Source organism: Macrobrachium rosenbergii, chromosome 42, assembly GCF_040412425.1.
Source record: "Macrobrachium rosenbergii isolate ZJJX-2024 chromosome 42, ASM4041242v1, whole genome shotgun sequence".
NCBI lineage: Eukaryota > Metazoa > Arthropoda > Malacostraca > Decapoda > Palaemonidae > Macrobrachium > Macrobrachium rosenbergii.
Genome location: NC_089782.1, coordinates 45,948,160 through 45,966,321, shown reverse-complemented (window position 1 = coordinate 45,966,321; position 18,162 = coordinate 45,948,160). Strand labels below are relative to the sequence as shown.

Genomic DNA, 18,162 nt, shown 5'->3' with positions numbered 1-18,162 from the left:
CTATTTGGAAAACACAATGCCAAAGGAATTATTAACAGTAAGTAAACAGCTCAACGGTGATTAGTTCATCATAAGAGGCAAAATACAAAGATCAAGATATATAAAAATTCAGTTATCAAACCTTACCAATAACACCCAGCTTAAAGATTACAGGAAATGTTGATACAACCGAACTACAATAAGTAGAATATACAAAATTACAAATATAAATAATACTGAAAACAACATTTAGAATTTAAAAAACAAGCAAAGAAATTTTATTTTCGTCAGGGGTATCAAACTGCCACTACCTCCACTAACAGTTTGTAATCAGGACATACATCCATAACGACACAACACTGGAAAAAACCACATCCATATGGCTAGATACTCCTACAACAATTTCTGTTGCTGAGGTACTACAACTAATATTATGAATCATAGAATAATGAAAACACTCATGAAGACCATCACCTACAATAAAATCTTTCTTCACTTTTGAAATGAGACAAGACTACGGATAAATCTTTACAATACAACAAATCAAAATGCATATTAGATAAACTTGGAAACAAAGTTAATCTAGGTAAATCAGAGTACATTAAGTCATCAATAAGAAAACAAATCCTGGTCTGGGATCCTTACAACTAAGAAACTAGCCTTGAATTTGAAAAGAAAACATGAATTTGTAATATTTAAAAAAAGATGGCTGCATCTCTCAGTGTACCTAAGGACCTAGGAGAATTGAATGAGCAAATACTACTACTCATTACGGGAAAATACTACTCAACAACAAAATATAAAAGGAGGGAAGCAGTAAATCATACTAAAAATAAACTAAGAAAGCATACAACTACTGTACTTGTAAAGACCCACACAAAGAGACGAATCAACATGTATAATAACAACTGAATCTTGCCAGGTTCCTTGGCAGTAATATTACACGTCTGTTTGTAAACATTAAATAACCCAGCCCACCCACAAACGAAAATACAGTCACGTGTACAGCTTATCAGTAAAATCTGATGCTAAAGACAGTGTTAAAATGTTCATAAAATTATGAAAATAGTAACCAGTCAAAAATCACCAAACAATTAGGTAAGATTGTTTACAATGAATTTACAACAGAGTCCAACTGGAAAAACATACAAAAACCCACCACCGTCATCACAGGACCGTCCAAGTATCAATGAAGCAATTTTGTACACAATATATGAATAGAAAAACAATTCTCTAAGGGTATTAAGTGGTCATTTTATTTTAAACTTGAACACCTACACGTGGCCACATACCTTCTTTTTTCGACTGTAATACTCAGTATAACTCCTGCGACGTTGTGGGCTGGGATCATCAACCTTTAGGCTCAGAAAGTCCATTTTGGAACTTAATGAATCTCTTCTAGGACTTGAAAATTCTTTCCTGGGACTTGGTGATTTCCTTCTAGAACCAGGTGTTTCTCTTCTAGATAAAAATATTTCCTTTTTAGAATCTTTTGTTTCCTTTCTAGAACCAGATTTTTCCCTTCTAGGACTTGCTTTTTCTTTCCGTGGGCTATGCACTTCTCGGGGCTTTTCCTTGCGGAAACTCTCCTTACGAAGGCTCTCCTTTCGAGAACTTTCCCTTCTGGGGCTTTCCCCACAAAAACTTTCTCTACGAGGACTTTCTCTGCAAGGACTTTCAATACGAGCACTTTCCCTATGAGGACTTTCCATTAAGAAACTATCCCTACGGGGGCTTCGTGGACTTTCCATAAGAAAACTATCCCTTCGAGAACTTTCAAGTCGGAAACTTTCCCTTCGGGGGCTTTCGTTTCTGAAACTTTCCCTTCGGGGACTTTCATTCCGGAAACTTTCCCTTCGAGGACTTTCATTTCGGAAACTTTCCCTTCGGGGACTTTCATTTCGGAAACTTTCCCTTCGGGGACTTTCATTTCGGAAACTTTCCCTCCGGGGACTTTCATTTCGGAACCTTTCTTGTCGGGGACTTTCATTCCGGAAACTTTCCCGTCTGGGACTTTCATTTCGGAAACTTTCCCTTCGAGGACTTTCCAAATGAAAACTCTCTCTCCGAGGACATGCCATCCGGAAACTTTCCCTTCGAGGAGTTTCTCTTCGGGGACTTTCTGTTCGGAAACTTTCCCTTCGAGAAGTTTCTCTTCGAGAACTTTCCTTACTGACACTTTCCCTTCTGGGACTTTGCATTTCACCCATAGGACTTTGCATTTCTCTCCTGGAGGTTGGCAATTCAAACCTAGAACTTGATGTATCATATCTTGGACTTGGCATTTCAAATCTAGGGCTTGCTATTCCAAGTCTGGGGTTTGGTATTTCAAATCTTGGGCTTGGAATTGACATTTCCCTTCTAGAGGAACCAGGCAACTCAAATCTGGAACTTGACCTTTCCAATCTGGGGCTTGGTAAAGACATTTCTGATCTCGGACTCAGTCTCCCTTTCCTGGGGCTAAGCAATTCTAAACTAGGACTTCTTAACTCCAAGTTAGGAATTCGTATTTCCATGCTAGGTCTACGCAGTTCTAAACTAGGGCTTCTCATTTCCAGTCTAGGGCTTGGCATTTCAAGCCTGGAACTTCGCAATTCTAAACTGGGGCTTCTCGTTTCCAGTCTTGGGCTTAGCATTTCTAGCCTAGAGTTTTGCATTTCTAAACTGGGGCTTCTTGTTTCCAGCCTTGGGCTTGGCATTTCAAGCCTGGAGCTTCGCAATTCTAAACTGGGGCTTCTTGTTTCAAGCCTTGGGCTTGGCATTTCTAGCCTGGAGCTTCGCAATTCTAAACTGGGGCTTCTTGTTTCCAGCCTTTGGTTTGGCATTTCAAGCTTTGAGCTACGCAATTCTAAACTGGGGCTTCTTGTTTCCAGCCTTTGGTTTGGCATTTCAAGCTTTGAGCTTCGCAATTCTAAACTGGGGCTTCTTGTTTCCAACCTTGAATTTGGCATTTCAAGCCTAGAGCTTCGCAATTCTAAACTGGGGCTTCTTGTTTCCAGTCTTGGGCTTGGCATTTCTAGCCTGGAGCTTCGTAACTCCAAACTAGGACTCCGTATTTCCATGCCAGGTCTTCGCAGTTCCAGGCTTGGACTTCTCATGTCCATACTTGGTCGTCTTAATTCCAAACTTGGACTTCGAGTATCCATACTAGGTCTTCTCAATTCCATACTTGGACTTCGTAAATCAATACTGGGTCTCCTCAATTCCAAGCTTGGGCTTCTCATGTCTTTGCTAGGTCTTCTCACTTCCAAACTTGGATTTCGCATATCAATACTAGGTCTTCGCAACTCTAAACTTGGACTTCGCATATCCATACTAGGTCTTCGAAGTTCCAAACTTGGACTTCGCATATCCATGCTAGGTCTTCGTAATTCCAAACTTGGACTTCGCATATCCATGCTTGGTCTTCGCAATTCCAGGCTTGGACTTCTCATATCCATACTCTGTCTTTGTAACTCCATGCTTGGATTCCTCATTTCCATACTTGGTCTCCGTAATTCCAAACTTGGACTTCGCATCTCCAGTCTGGGACTTTGCATGTCAATTCTGAGACTTCTCAGTTCCAAACTTGGACTCCTCATTTCCAGTCTTGGGCTTGATATTTCAAACCTAGGACTTTGCACTTCAAGCCAAGGGCTGCACATATCAAATCTAGGACTTGGTATCTCCCTTCTGGGACTTGGCATTTCTCTTCTGGGACTAAGGAGTTCTAATCTAGGACTAGATCTTTCCCTCCTGGGACTTAGTAACAATTCTAATCTGGGGCTTGGCGTTTCCCTCCCAGGACTCATGCTATCCCGTTTGGGACTAAGGTTAGGGCTTAATAAAATCCTTTTAGGACTCTGACTGGGACTCAGCAACAGTTCTCTCTTGGGACTCTGACTGGGACTCAGGAGAAGTTCTCTCTTGGGACTCTGCTTGGGGCTCAGCAAAAGTTCTCTCTTGGGACTCTGACTAGGACTGAGTAACTCCCTTTTGGGACTTTGATTGGGGCTTAGCAATTTGGGACTCTGACTTGGACTTAGCAAATTCATTTTATCTCCACCCATCATCATGATACTGTAGTACTGTTGGAGCACGTGTAGATGAAAAAAGGAAATAAATGATTTACTCTTAAAGTATGCCTTCATAGGTTAACAATAATGAAATAAATTTAAAATATACAAAATGAGATATACGACTTGAAAAGGCAGAAATATCTCCTACCATACATAAAAAAATAGAGACTATAGCAAAACTGGAATTTTAATCTTTTACAAAATAATTTGAGAAAACTAATAAATGTACAAACGATATTACCTTTTCTGTAATAGCCAGTATCTTATACTTGTGTTGCATCCTTTTATTAGATGCACAAAATTTCAGTTGCAATCAGACAACTGTAAAATAGTCATTCAGTGCAAAACATTACTTCCTATCACAGAAACCCCCTTAAATTTACTTGCCTTAGAGTAGAATTTCCATTTAATGGATTTGATAAAGAGATAACCATAATATATAACTTCACCTCTGATATAAATTTAAACTTTGAATATAAGACAAGAATTAATGGCAGCAAAGTCAATATTCACTGAAATATAAATCCACCTCAAAAAATTGTACTTTTCACATAAGGTCTTGATTAATATTTCAGTAATAAATGTGAAACAAACAAAACAAACTTCTTTATTGTTGAATGCTAAAAGGAGAAGGAAAGGTTCAAGGTTTTATGATGCAACCAAGAAACATACAGGAATCTGCAGCCTCTCCAACATGCTCACATACCAAAAAGCATACACATGAGTGATTGCAATGAGTCATCAAACACTGCTGAGCTAAAGGGTGTAGAGATTTAAGGGCAGTATGAAAGTACGACAGTAATTCTGTTATTTAAGAACTCTGCAAATGAGCTCTTTGCCCACATTCATATGTTAAGGTCACACTATACCACAAACTATCTCTTGTTTAATGCATCTCTCAACTTTTAAGTGTCCAGTCAATTTTTTTCATTTTCTCTCTCTCTCTCTCTCTCTCTCTCTCTCTCTCTCTTAATTATATAAATTAATATTTATAGTTTAATATACATACTAAATCGCAGAAATCAAACTCAAATTCTCTGTGCATTTACATCATGATCTATCAAAACAAACACTAGAGAGGCACACATAAACCAACATACTCATTTATTTCAGTGAATGGGCTAACTGGGAAGGAACTTATTACTAAATGTAGCACAACAGGTAAGGTGATATAAAATCTTTACAAGGAGTACAAATGTACATGGGTTTTGGTTTCTTTGCTCTTTCCAATAGGTTTCAAGGAAAGATTTTTCATTTAAGCTTATTAAGATATTTAGAATGACTGTGAAAGACAAACAGGGAGATGAATATTATTCTTAGGGTTTCAAATTTGATTTCAAACTTGTCACAATGGGCTTTCATTGACCAATACATAAATATAGGACTTTTCTAAAGGACATTTTATCTAAGATTTAATTGTAATCCTGCACCAACATGAAAACAAACAGTTGTGTCAATTTATTTTTTCTTAAATGTAAGAATTGCAATAGATTTAAATGAAGGAACATGCTTTGTGTGACTGTATACTGATACTGTCAAAGAAGACCTGACGAACAGGAAAATCAAGAAGTAGGTATATTGGTAATTCATAAAAATACCATAGTGTCAGAGGCAAATTTTTTACTTTGATCAGAGTATAATTAATGAAATTTAGGAAAAAGCAGTTTAAGAGCCATGACATTTCACATGTTACTCCCATAACCAAGGTTGTTTTTAACTTTGGAGCACAAGTCATAAATGCAAAATCATAACTTTGATACAAAAAATAAAAATGTCAGTGACTACATGAAAAGTTGTTCCAGTACAAGTTTCATTTATTATAAAATTTACATTTTTCACTAAAATAATGTACAAAAGCACTGTGCAATGACCTTACACCCAATCTTTTTCATCCCCTAATAATTTCCCTGACTCAGGGATACAATGAATTATAAATTATTACTGAACCATGGGTAGAATAAAAAACAATACTGCAAGCTTATGTGGCTTCCAAAATATCAGTAATCGAATTTAAACCTCAGCAAGTACAGCGATACAAAATATTTTATGAATCGGATGTCAATAAAGAACAGTACACATTGAACTAAACCAAATGAAATGCCATCCCCACACAGGAAATTATATATATAAAAATAGAAACAGGTCATGCACAAACAAGTATCCTGATAAATACAGCATACTACAGTACAGAAGATATGCAAACACAAAATAGTCATGCAACCAGATGGTGCTAGTATTACTGCCTTGCCATCTGCCTGTTCTCATCAAAACCAGCTGTGGTGTGAGTGGGGACCTGGCTCAATGAACACATCCTCTTCTCTTCCTCCTTATTAAGAGGAAAGGGCATCTGATGGTGACCCACATGTAATGGGTAAAGGGACAACAATAACAACCAATATCATAATTCCTAAATCAACTTCTCTTCCTTCACCACAAAAAGCATGCTTAAACTTGGTTGATGATTTTTATCAAGAACAATTCACCATACTCTACTCGGTCTAAATAATTTGACGCATGGTTTACAATAATAAAAAATAAATGAGCATGAAGCAAAATATCGATACATTTGGGTACAATGTAAAATATAGAACAATACTGGTTAACACAATTTTACATTCTATACAAAAGGAAACGGCTACATAAAATCCAATTGCTCGTTGTATGAATCACTGCACCAAAAGATTTCATTAATGCAGCAAAATGATGAAATGTTTCCAGAGAGAAAAATTTGCCTCATCAACCATTGCATCTTTTCCTTTTTTAACATTCAGAGATGACTATCACCTACAGGGATGCATACTTACACTATTACTAGGAATAATATTTGACTTATGAAACTTCACCAAATAAAGCTGCAGTAGTCTCAAAAAAAAAAAAAAAAACACTGACAAACAGACCCAGCCATGGACCACAATTATCATGGATATTCATTTAGAACAACCAGCCACAAGTATTGATCATGAATGAAATTAGAAAAATGTTGACTAGATGTTAACTAGAATGGTTATCTTTCCTTTTAAAACACGCATAAAACTTGAACAACATGCCTACCGAACACAAAATTAAGTTATTGTCTTTACACGCGTGGAAACGAACAAAGAAATATTTTCAGCTTAAAAATTGACTGTATGTAATGATATAACCATTGCTCGTTTTCTCTAAATAGAATGATTGATACTCGCTTTCCCCATTGAGAATAAGTAGAATGAAGAGAAAAATAGGGATAATGTAATTAGACAATTTCAGACAATTCTACCGCTGTCATAAACCTGATGCAAAATTTTCAGCAAAGGCAAAAGATAACTAAACAAAAAAAATAAACATAACTACATATCTTTTAAGCCACTGACTTACTTTCAAGCCTTGATCACACTTCCACAAAAAATTTTTGACCTTAGCTTATATTAATAGTACTGTATTTCATGATGGATGTCATCAAACAAGTACAGTACAGTAAAGATTAGTCACTGAAAGGGATTTTAATAAAGAAAATTAAGCTCTTGGTCACATAGCTGGATCACAAGCCAAGGACTCATGCATCATGAGGGTTACTGCATCTTGTGATGAAGATGGACAGGGCTTTTATAAGTTTGGTTGTTTTATTATATAAAGCCTCATTATCTAAGAGTGCTTTAATATAGCAAGTCTCATTATTTAGCAGCAACTTTTTTTTATAAATCACAGAGGAACAGCAGACATAGAGAGATAATGTCAAAGTACGTCACGACAATAAATATGAATATATACAAATCTAGAGTAAATAATTCTATATCCATAATTAAACTAATAAAAACTTTAAAATATCCATACTAGCATTAGTCTTACAACAGAACAGCTTTCATTTTATTTTATGAATTCACTCATTGCCAATTACAGGTTGTACACAACTAAAGACTAAAATTTATCCAAAAGCAACCCAATTCTCATTTGTCTGTAAAACACCATACACATAATGTGCATAGGGTAAACAACACACAATGGGAAATGACAATGCATCTTACCAAGAGATTTGACTATTAAACTTCGCGGAGTTCCACACAAAGGTCGAATTCATATAAAGGTAACAATATTAGTTAGGTTTAACTTTGTGCAACGACTGATACTGTATGTATTTAGAGAGAGGTTATTTCATGTCTACTTTTTCTTTTGAAAATAAAAAGCTTTATTTGTTAATTTTCTGACAATTGTGAAAAAGAAAAAAATTAGCAGAAATGAGATTTGAAAGTAGTGGAAAAATTTAGTGGGAAACTGGGTACCCTATTTTAAGGGGTTTAGTTAACTGTTATGCTTCATGCAATGGAGGGTTACCAGAAATCAGTTTCATACTTGGCACAAAACGATTAATGGGACAGATATGGTCCTAATCATAACTCAGGTTTTTTTCCAGAAGCTTCAGAAACATGGAATTCAGTGGAGCAAAACTATCTTTAGTGATTTAATAGCACTAAAAAGTATGAGGGTAATTAGGACTAACAAAACTGCATTCAACCATGAAAGGAAAAACTCTCAGTCAATACTGTACCAACTTAAGATTAAATATGGTAACTGTACCTGCAGATATCCAACCTCAACAAAATATAACCATTCTTATTAACAATACACAATAAGAAAAATGATATATCAGTGCACTGTACCACAAACCTCGACTAATTCTCTCTCTCTCTCTCTCTCTCTCTCTCTCTCTCTCTCTCTCTCTCTCTCTCTCTCTCTCTCTCTCTCTCTCTCTCTCTCTCTCTTCAATTATACTGTACTTGACAGCTATTGTAAACTAACAACTTACAACACCTCTTTAGATCATTTACATAGCTACTACATGGGTGGATTATTAAATTGCAGAAAGAGTAATATAACACTTTATCTTTCTACTATTCACAAAAAAATTTAATGTGCTCCTAGAAATAAATATTCTTTCTAGTAGCTTAAACTGTTTTCACATATTAAAAATAACTTCCTTCATGCACAACCTAGCTACCTTTAACAACATTTCTGTTTTTCTGTCTGAAACTAGTTAAATGCTGGAACACATAATGGCACAAATAATTTTATATACAGTTAATTACTTACCTTCAACTATTTCAGTGATTTTAAATTTTGCTAAAACATGCCACTAGCATATACAATAGTAAAATATTCCAAAGAAAAAAAAGTCACGCAGTTTAGGTTGATAACAGCCGTTCTCTGAGGACTTTGTAACTGATTATGACACATACACCAGTCAGTTAAATAACGCTGGTTCAGTGGGCTTAGATGATGCTAACTTTGGTAGTAAATGACAGGAACATCAAAAATTCTTAAACTGTGGTATGTTGAAAAGTCTTTAGTAATGTAATTATAAATTCTAAAACTAAGCATATCAGCATAATATACTGGAATGCATTCCTTGTACTGTACAGTACCTTGTACTATACAGTATATTAAGATATTGAATTTGAACTACTGAAAAATTATTGCACGTCAATAGAGAGCCTAAGATTACTATAAAAATAATCCACAGAATGGAGAGGCATGGATGACAATTATATCTATGGAAGAAAATGCTACGTTCTTCTGTTAAGGAATACGAGGAACAATTTTTTAAAGAAATATAAGCATGTCAGGAATCCAATCTTGAAAAAAACACCTGGTACGATGCCAAATTCAACATGCTGATGGGGCAATGAGCTATGTAGAGTGTTTCAAGTTGCAGTATTTATCTTTTTAAAAGAGAACTATAAAAACTAATTTATGCATAAATGATATACAGCATAAACTGAACATAACTTTGATAAGTTAGGAGCTAACATCATCTTGAAAATATTTTTGTATAAAACTAGCATCCTGTACTTATTGGCAAGCAGTATTTGTAGTGTCATTGTACATTTCCAACAGATATACTCAATACTGTATAAATGGAAACAATTTCCACTGGTAGTTAATTAATCTTCTCATCTGCGTGATTTATTTCTTTGGCTACAAAATATGCAGTACTCACCGGATGCTGTGAGACTGATTGCATCTTCGCATGAATAGAAATCTGTGCCTGGCGAGCAGAGGGTGGTGGATGATCAGGAGTTGGAGGCTGCTGATAATTTGTGGGACTTAGAGGAATATTTACATTAATCTGAAAGTATAAGAAAAGTAAGAATAAATTATACAAGACTACAAAAAGTAACATTTTTTCTTTGATAATTGTGCAAATCATACAAACTACACTCATGTTGCAATTCTGTAAAAATAACGGTGTGAAGGGTAAAAGAAAACAAAAATCATACCTCTAAGCCACAAGCTGAAGTTAAAGAGAAAATTAAAAAAAGCATAAAGAAAAGCAGCACTTCGTTTCTCCAAAGAACAAAATCATGATTACTTACTTTTTTGTCTCTAAATTCAAGACTTTTAGGTCTGTGGTCACTGTCCGAATCCTCTGAGGATATGTGCCCTTCGGACTTGGTTGAAATTGTGCGGATTCGTCTTGGTAAGGTCTGGGCACGGTCCCGTAGATTTTCATTGCGATCTCTTAGATTATCATTCTTTACATCCCAGTTATCTTGGAGTTGTCTTTGTCCATAAACATTCTCATTACCTTGATGAAGGTGAGAATACTGGTCCTTGCGGTGTTTTTTCTCTGACATCGATTCGTATCTATCCTTTAGATTTTCATATCGGTGGATGGTGTTTTCATATACATGAGGATCCTTCATTTTGGACGTTCTGCGACTTTTAACTGGCTTGAAGGATATGGTACTGTACATCTGGTAGGCCAAAATTCAGGTTGGTTATAACCATGTACAGTACAGATAACCAGAAACTACTGTAAGATGGTAAGTTCAGAAGTATTGATAGCTACATAAAATTTAACACACAGTCTCATGGGATAACTAATTCATAAACTGCATTACAAAATATTTAACTGAAAATGGTCAATCACTCCACACTTCATATAAACTTTGAATGACCAGTATTTGACAAATTAACACATATTACATGAATAACTATACGGTACATATAAATACAAATACAGTATAGTACAGTATTGTAGTCCTATAACTGTGATCTTCATGCAGCAGGAGTTTTGCTTTGCACAGATCATATAGAAAAATGCAGAAAATCTAGGCAGCAAACATTACACAGTACATTCTTATGCCAGTACAGAGGGTTCATCATCTGCTATTGATTACATAATATTAATTCCACTTAGGTAGAAACTGAAGAATATTTTTGTTAACATGAGAGAATATAGCATCACATCAACAACAAAATGTTCACATGTTGTAGAGCAACAAACAAAACAGGGTGATCTACACATTACAGGGAAAAACAGCAGCCAGAGTAAACACAAAATAATGCATGCAAGAAGTGAATGCCAATATCTAAATTCTTTATCATGTGCATAAACAAAATGCAGGCAATGACAGCAGAGCAGAATGTCAAACAAAACAGCAAAAAAAATTTCCTTGTCTCAAGGCAAAAAAATCTGCAGCTTGCAATTAATTCTGTAAGTTTTACACACAAAATAAAGTACACAGATCCGGGTCTAAGAGGCAATACTTTGAAGTTTATGCACTGGATTTTTTAACCACCGATATAACAGGATGCATCAAAGCTCAGCAGAAGCTATTATCCCATGAAAAAGGGATATGACATATCCTACTACTATATACGGACGAGGAAGTTAATTAAATACTAAAACATATAACCTTTTAAGTCATACATTAAAGATATTTTGTAATAAACAATTCACTAGAAAGTTCAAAATGATGCGACAATAAAAAAAGTGCAACTTACCCTATTTGAGTGAGCATGAGACGAGTGGTGACTCCTTGGAGTGTCGTACTCAGAATCTGAGCTATCAGGGCCTTGTGGGTATGAGGGTAATCGTGAAAGGCTGTGGTGCTGCTGTACATCAACATTTTCATAATCCGACTGCCAAGAAATTGAAATAATATTTTAGATGCTACTAGCAACAGAAGTACAGATATAACACTGACTATGTTACACTGCAATGCTATTAAAATAACAAAGCACTTGACTTAGCATTAATTTACAAACCAAATAACTACACAATAAATTGTCCATTATAAACAGTGCTTTACTACAGGGCACTATGGAGTATAGTACAAAATAATGAACTACTAAAATGGTAATACTATTGGTAACCATAAAAAATAAAACCATATTTTGAAACCATGTTGTTACAGTTTTTCTATAAAATACCATGCCAACCAAACATAAGGTTTAATTAGTGTAGGAAAGATCCATAACATAAATCTATAACCAACTAATCAAGCTGAAACAACAGTATTAAAACCTTGTATACCCAAGAATAGAAAAATTTAGATATTTAAAATTGTGCCACATTATATGTTTTTACAATATGCCCTTTACACCTCTGACCACAGGTTGTAGCAGGCTTTCTAAACTGCTCCTACTTGGGGGATATGCAAAGGTTAGCAATGGGAGAACCATTAATGGCGATTCCTCTACCAATAGTGAAAAAAGATGCAAGGAAAAAATACAGTTTACATTACGAAGTCTTCAAATAGTTTGTTTCATCGTGACCTCAGTACTCATATATTTAACAAACTCATGTGTTACCCTCATTCTTACCACACTTCTGAGTAGCAACTGAAAATTTTCTTTGCTCTATTCTCTCCTCTTCTGTTTTATCTTATTTGCTATTGTATTTGCCTTCATGTTAAAGTAAGTTCAATTTTTGTCCTTCCTCACGATTTCATTTGCAATGTTAAATGAGACTTCAATCTTTTGTGACATTTAGCTATTGTAATTCATTTACGTATATTACCATCATCATTGTCATATATAATGATTTTCCATTTCAATCTTTAATATATACTAATGCTCTGTAATATGTTCAGAATTTAAAAATACAGTAGTATTTGTGTCTTTCTAAACTCTTTTACCTTTCATTTCCCCATGTTAATGAGTATTTACATTGAGTATTCTTAATTTTTGGAGGGTATATCTGGTTGACAGCTTATATAACCATAAGCAAATAGTTTTTGTACACTTGTATGCAGTATAATATAAGGATATTATTATATTATAGTGCATATGGTTTTAGTTAATTTTATCATCATTATTTTACCACAGTCACTGTGACATCCTTTCATAAGGATTCTCGTAATGGCATATTTTTCCATTTCTTCTGTTCAACTAAATTACTGTATACTTCTCTGATGCAATATACTTTTATTACTACATGGTTAAAGTTACAAAGTCAACAGTTTTTTATTTTATAACTTTTTTTTCATACTGCTTATGAAAGAAGTTATTCCAGAGAGGCTTCAATCTTCATACTGTAATGGTAAAAGTGATTTCTGATAAGACTTAAAAAGCTTGCAAGAAGTTATGGGAGAAGTTACACTTTACCATCACAAATTTCAAAATTTTTGCCATCTTGTTTTTACCACTTTCACCACATATTAAAATCCATTTGGGTAACAAATACCCGCTGTTGCTTCTGTGGCTGACCACTTCTGCTAGATATATCTTTTTACATAGGACACTGATCTCTTTGACCTAACTGTCTTTACTCAGATCCTCTTTAGATGCATGGGTCTGCCCAGTTTTCAGCCTCAATCTTCAAAAGAACTCCTTTCCAGATATGGCTAACTACAGATTTCTAGCTTCAGCTCAATGTCGCCTGGCTAACTGAAGATTCCGATTTTCAGTTCAATGTTCCCTTGTTGTTTGACATCCACTAGGGTTCATCATGTTCATCAAGTAACAACCAGCCCCAGCAGAGTATCAGAGCCAAGCCAAGTGCGAGCCAACCCAGTTCAGATAACCCACCCACTCTGCCAGCCACCTGGACTGCCAGCTACCTGACCACCCTTCACTAGTCTTACCTGCTGTCCTGCTTACTTTCTACCTACACATTCTACCTGTTCACTCTTGACCACAGCTGGCACTGCCAATTCCCCATTTGCTTTGCCTGTTGTCCAGCCTTCTAGGAATTTTAACCACTAGGCCTGTTGCTTGATATGCCTGACCTTCAATTGAATAGTTCACTGTCAGCACTGACTGTTTCACAGCCAACCTGCTCCTCATCTGTCCAGCCAACCATCTGCCTGTCACCTGGCTGATGTTAGTGGTTGACACTTTTCCTTACTGCTAAAACAGTTCAACCTTCACAGGAAAGACCAGACCCAACCAATAAATTCACAGGCAGAATGAACAACTATTATGATTCCTAATTTGAGGGTTGACAACTAAAATGGACTTAGCATGTCTTCATTACTCTAAACTAGAATTTTATTCAAACGAGTCACTCATATACTACTTAGTTCCCCCCTCCCAGCCCCAGTAAGAGTGCAGTCACATATCTAGAATACATGAGCAAGGTTATTGCCTAAAAAGGGCAAGGTGTATATACATAGTGCTGCCAACTAGCAAGCAAATGATCCTGTTTAAACTGGTATTTGGGCGTGCGCCTAGGATGAAGTCATCACAAGAGTTGGACAAATATATGAGATATGGGTTTTTATTATATAAAAATTAGTTGTATGTTGTAAAAATTCATACTTTTCAAATCTTTAAAATTAATTAAATAAACCTCATGTCTAAAAAGATACTAACTTTTTGAGGAACTCAACTGAGAATTGAATATACTAATATGTAAAACAAACAAAGAATGCTGTTGTGAACAATTGCAGAATGAATACTTAACAAATGAACTAATCATTCACATACTACTCTTATCCAAATGTAACAACACAATCATACTATTGTATCTAAATTATTCAGTGTAAAAAGATCTCTGAAACTAACATAATTAAGTTTATCTGCTGTAGGGCAGCCAATTTCTAGACAAATTTTGTATCAATGATAGAGTTTGTAGCACCATTTTACTTACATTATCAGTTCACTATACTGTACCATATAATGATTAAGCTCTTCATATTTCACCAAACTGACAAGAGAGACCTCTTACAACACCACACCTCAGTAGTCCCAACAGATTTCCTCTACTGATATAATCACATTTTGAAAATATGTATAAGCATGGACTAGAACAATGTTATCAGCCTCAACATGTCTACATATAATTACAGTCCCACTATTTTTTGAAACTCTTAAGGACTGATGCACCTCAATGGGAACTAAGTAGGAACTTCTTTAATATGGAACTTTATGGTTACCTCTACATTACAGTACTCTGACACTTTTCTGACTAAATTTCATCTAATAAAGATTTTGCATGAGTCCAAGCATGGTTTCAAGCTCACAGTAACATTATTTTGGTGTAAATCACATAAAATAAACAAAAGGCATCATAAAAAATAGGGCTTGCACAGAATTTCATTAATAATCTTCAGGCAACTTGAAGACAAATATATCAGGCCTTAGTATTACCAAGACCACTTTCCTTATTAAAAACATTCCCTTTTGTGAGTATACTTCTGGAACACAATGGCCCATACAGCAAATAACCTTACACATCATGGAGACCTCAAAAACATTCTCGTAACTGATGACATATATGGAAATCATCCTCTAAGAAGATACCGGGCTGTAAAAATGTACTCTACCATTCCTGCAATACATGTACTGTACTGTACAACATTTCCATCTGCTGTATGTTCTTATAAAAGGGCAGTGGCCATAAAAATAAAATACGAATAATGGAATACTAGATATACATTCAATAGCTACTGGATCAAATCAAATGTAGAAAAAAAATAAGTTCCATAATGAAAATCATTACTGTAAAAGAATATTTGATGTACAATGAACATCAATAGAGAGGCAAAAGTTAAGGATGCTGCATTACTATTTACAAAGCATACATGAAGACATCAAAATGTCGCCTAGTGGCAGGTGAAAATACTGAAAAACTAATTTCAGTGATGTGATAGTTTAATTTTTCCTAGTCAGGTCATGGATTAACATGAAACATGGGTCTGTATTTGTGAATATAAATTCTGTTCATAACTACATACATTATCAATTATGCTAAAGCTCCCACTGCACCAGTTAATTTAGTGTTCAAAGTTCAGTTTCTTTACCAAAAACAAAACCATGGCTATAATGTTTTCTTTCACCATAAAATCAAAAATCAATTTCTGCATTTCAAGTCTACATTGTACAAATTTTCTACTCTTAATTTTGGTAAAATATACAGAAGGGATGGGTCAACTGCCAAACAAAATAGGCCATGCTAGTGTATAACAAAAAATCTTCACATTAACAAAATCACATGTTAAGGCATTCAGATCAAACACAATTTAACCATGGACAAAAAAAGTTATGCAAACGCCACAAAACAAAAGCATACATACGGTATCCACATTTTCATAGTCAGACTGCATGCAGGAAAAAGAGGGAAGGTTTAAGGCATAAGGAACAGGTCTGACTTTATAAGAAAACACCATATTCAGACCTATATCATATCAGCCTAGGAGTCAGCTCTTTCATATAAAAACTCTGGAAAATTGAAGACTTAAACAGAGAAGCAAGACAGCACACAAGCAGCTCTACTGAAGCTTTCTTTAATATCAATTATTTGAAAGACCTTGCAATTTCATTAGGAATACAAATAAATGTATTAAATTGATGTTCAAAAAAAATTCAGGTCATAGTAAAAACAAAAATTTATTTGAAATTATCATCGGATAACATTAACATGGTACTCTAAAATACTGTAATGAGTTCCCTTGACAAACAGTTCCAATCAATGGCTGCAATTGATTTGGTACCTTCTAAAAGGGAAAAAACACAGTCTTCTGTAATTTTACTAAAATTGTGATTCTTTATTTAGGTTACCTCAATTTTATCATGCACAGTTCACTTAATCATATGATATCACTTTAGAGTCAGTGACCATAGTTACTGTGATGCCAGATTACATGGATCAAACATAATAGGACTACAAAACCTGACCAGCGCCTCTATCAAGTTTACATTATGTCCTTACCCTGTTCTTTCACAACTACTGAGACTGCTTAGCCTTTTTGAAAAGATCATTTTTCTTCCTTCCAAAGACCAAAAATAAATTCCAATAAGCAATGCAGGTCTTACCATCGTTGCATAAAGCTTTTTACTTCAAAGTTAATTCTCTGTCTAAACAGGTTTCTCCTTATCTTCCCCACTTTATTCAGAAAACCTATCTACTACTTGTTACCTACACTACATTCATCATACTATTTAGGTATTTCAGCATTAATGAATGCTCCATTTGTCCCTTTGTGCATTGCATATTCTAATAATGTTCTCCTTTTGTACTGCAAAAACATTCTATGGCTTTGATGACTGTATTCTCCCTTTTCTTATCCTTACGTTCCACACAGATTCAACAACTAATGAGAGTTAACATTATTCATTTATCTGACCTCACCCGCTCATTACTAATAACTCTTTGCATTTGCTATTTTAAGATTTTCATGCCACTTCTTCTACATGCTTAATCATTCCTTTACGATACAACTGTATTTACAGTCTTAATAAGTCTGCAAATTTTCCTGTGGTTGGTATTCTGATAATTAATTCTTTTTTTAATTTACCTTGTGTCTGGGCCTTCATAAAAAGGAACATATAACCCTTATTTCTGTCCCCCTTACTATTCTCATCACACTCCAGTTGAACCTTACACACCCTTTATTATTGCTGATACCTTTATGGGGGTACCATTTACAGTGTGCATTGTGCAGTTTAGCGTATATGGTACAGTACTGAAGGTTCTTTGCAGCATCCCTCCTACCTCCCAACCATGCTTCTTTCTGCTTTTTCTTTCATCTTCTAAAGCCCAAACACAATAAGAAGTCCGTATTTATAAAAGAGCTTATGTACCAGCAATCTAATAAAAATGGAGCATATTAAAATCTACTACATATGAATGTCATCCTTTTCCTGATTGTAGGTACATTAGAGTTTAGGACTTTAAAAATGCAAATAAACAAAAACTAAGTGCTCTAAATGCTTGACAGCCTGCAAGATTACAATAGGCCTAAATTGCAAATAGACTAAAAAATTGCTAAAGCAATCTCCTTCATTGGAATCAATGCGTTATTTCAAGTCAATGTTATTGAAAAATGCAATCACCCTTATTAATAAGAACTTACAATCATGCACACAAATGAAATAACTGGATAATAAAGGTTATTCATCTAAAATTTTATAACTACCAGTT

The 18,162-nt window shown here is 35.0% G+C and overlaps 1 protein-coding gene across 25 annotated transcripts in view; it reads right to left on the bottom strand.

Annotated features, from left to right (window-relative positions):
• Nucleotides 1-18,162, bottom strand: part of LOC136828387 (ankyrin repeat and SAM domain-containing protein 1A-like) — a 254,063-nt gene that overhangs the window by 88,396 nt on the left and 147,505 nt on the right. For 9 of the 25 annotated variants that reach the window (XR_010850023.1, XR_010850024.1, XM_067086389.1 and 6 more), the window contains 4 exons: nt 16,316-16,339; nt 11,799-11,936; nt 10,385-10,765; nt 10,009-10,137 (listed from right to left, as the gene is read on the bottom strand). Coding sequence is in view for 22 of the 25 variants with exons in the window: in XM_067086389.1 (XP_066942490.1) it covers nt 10,009-10,137; nt 10,385-10,765; nt 11,799-11,936; nt 16,316-16,339 (672 nt within the window). In the remaining 3 variants the exon portion in view is untranslated. The remainder of the gene's footprint in view (nt 1-10,008; nt 10,138-10,384; nt 10,766-11,798; nt 11,937-16,315; nt 16,340-18,162) is intronic. The other 16 variants (XM_067086392.1, XM_067086396.1, XM_067086398.1 and 13 more) reach the window with 3 other exon arrangements.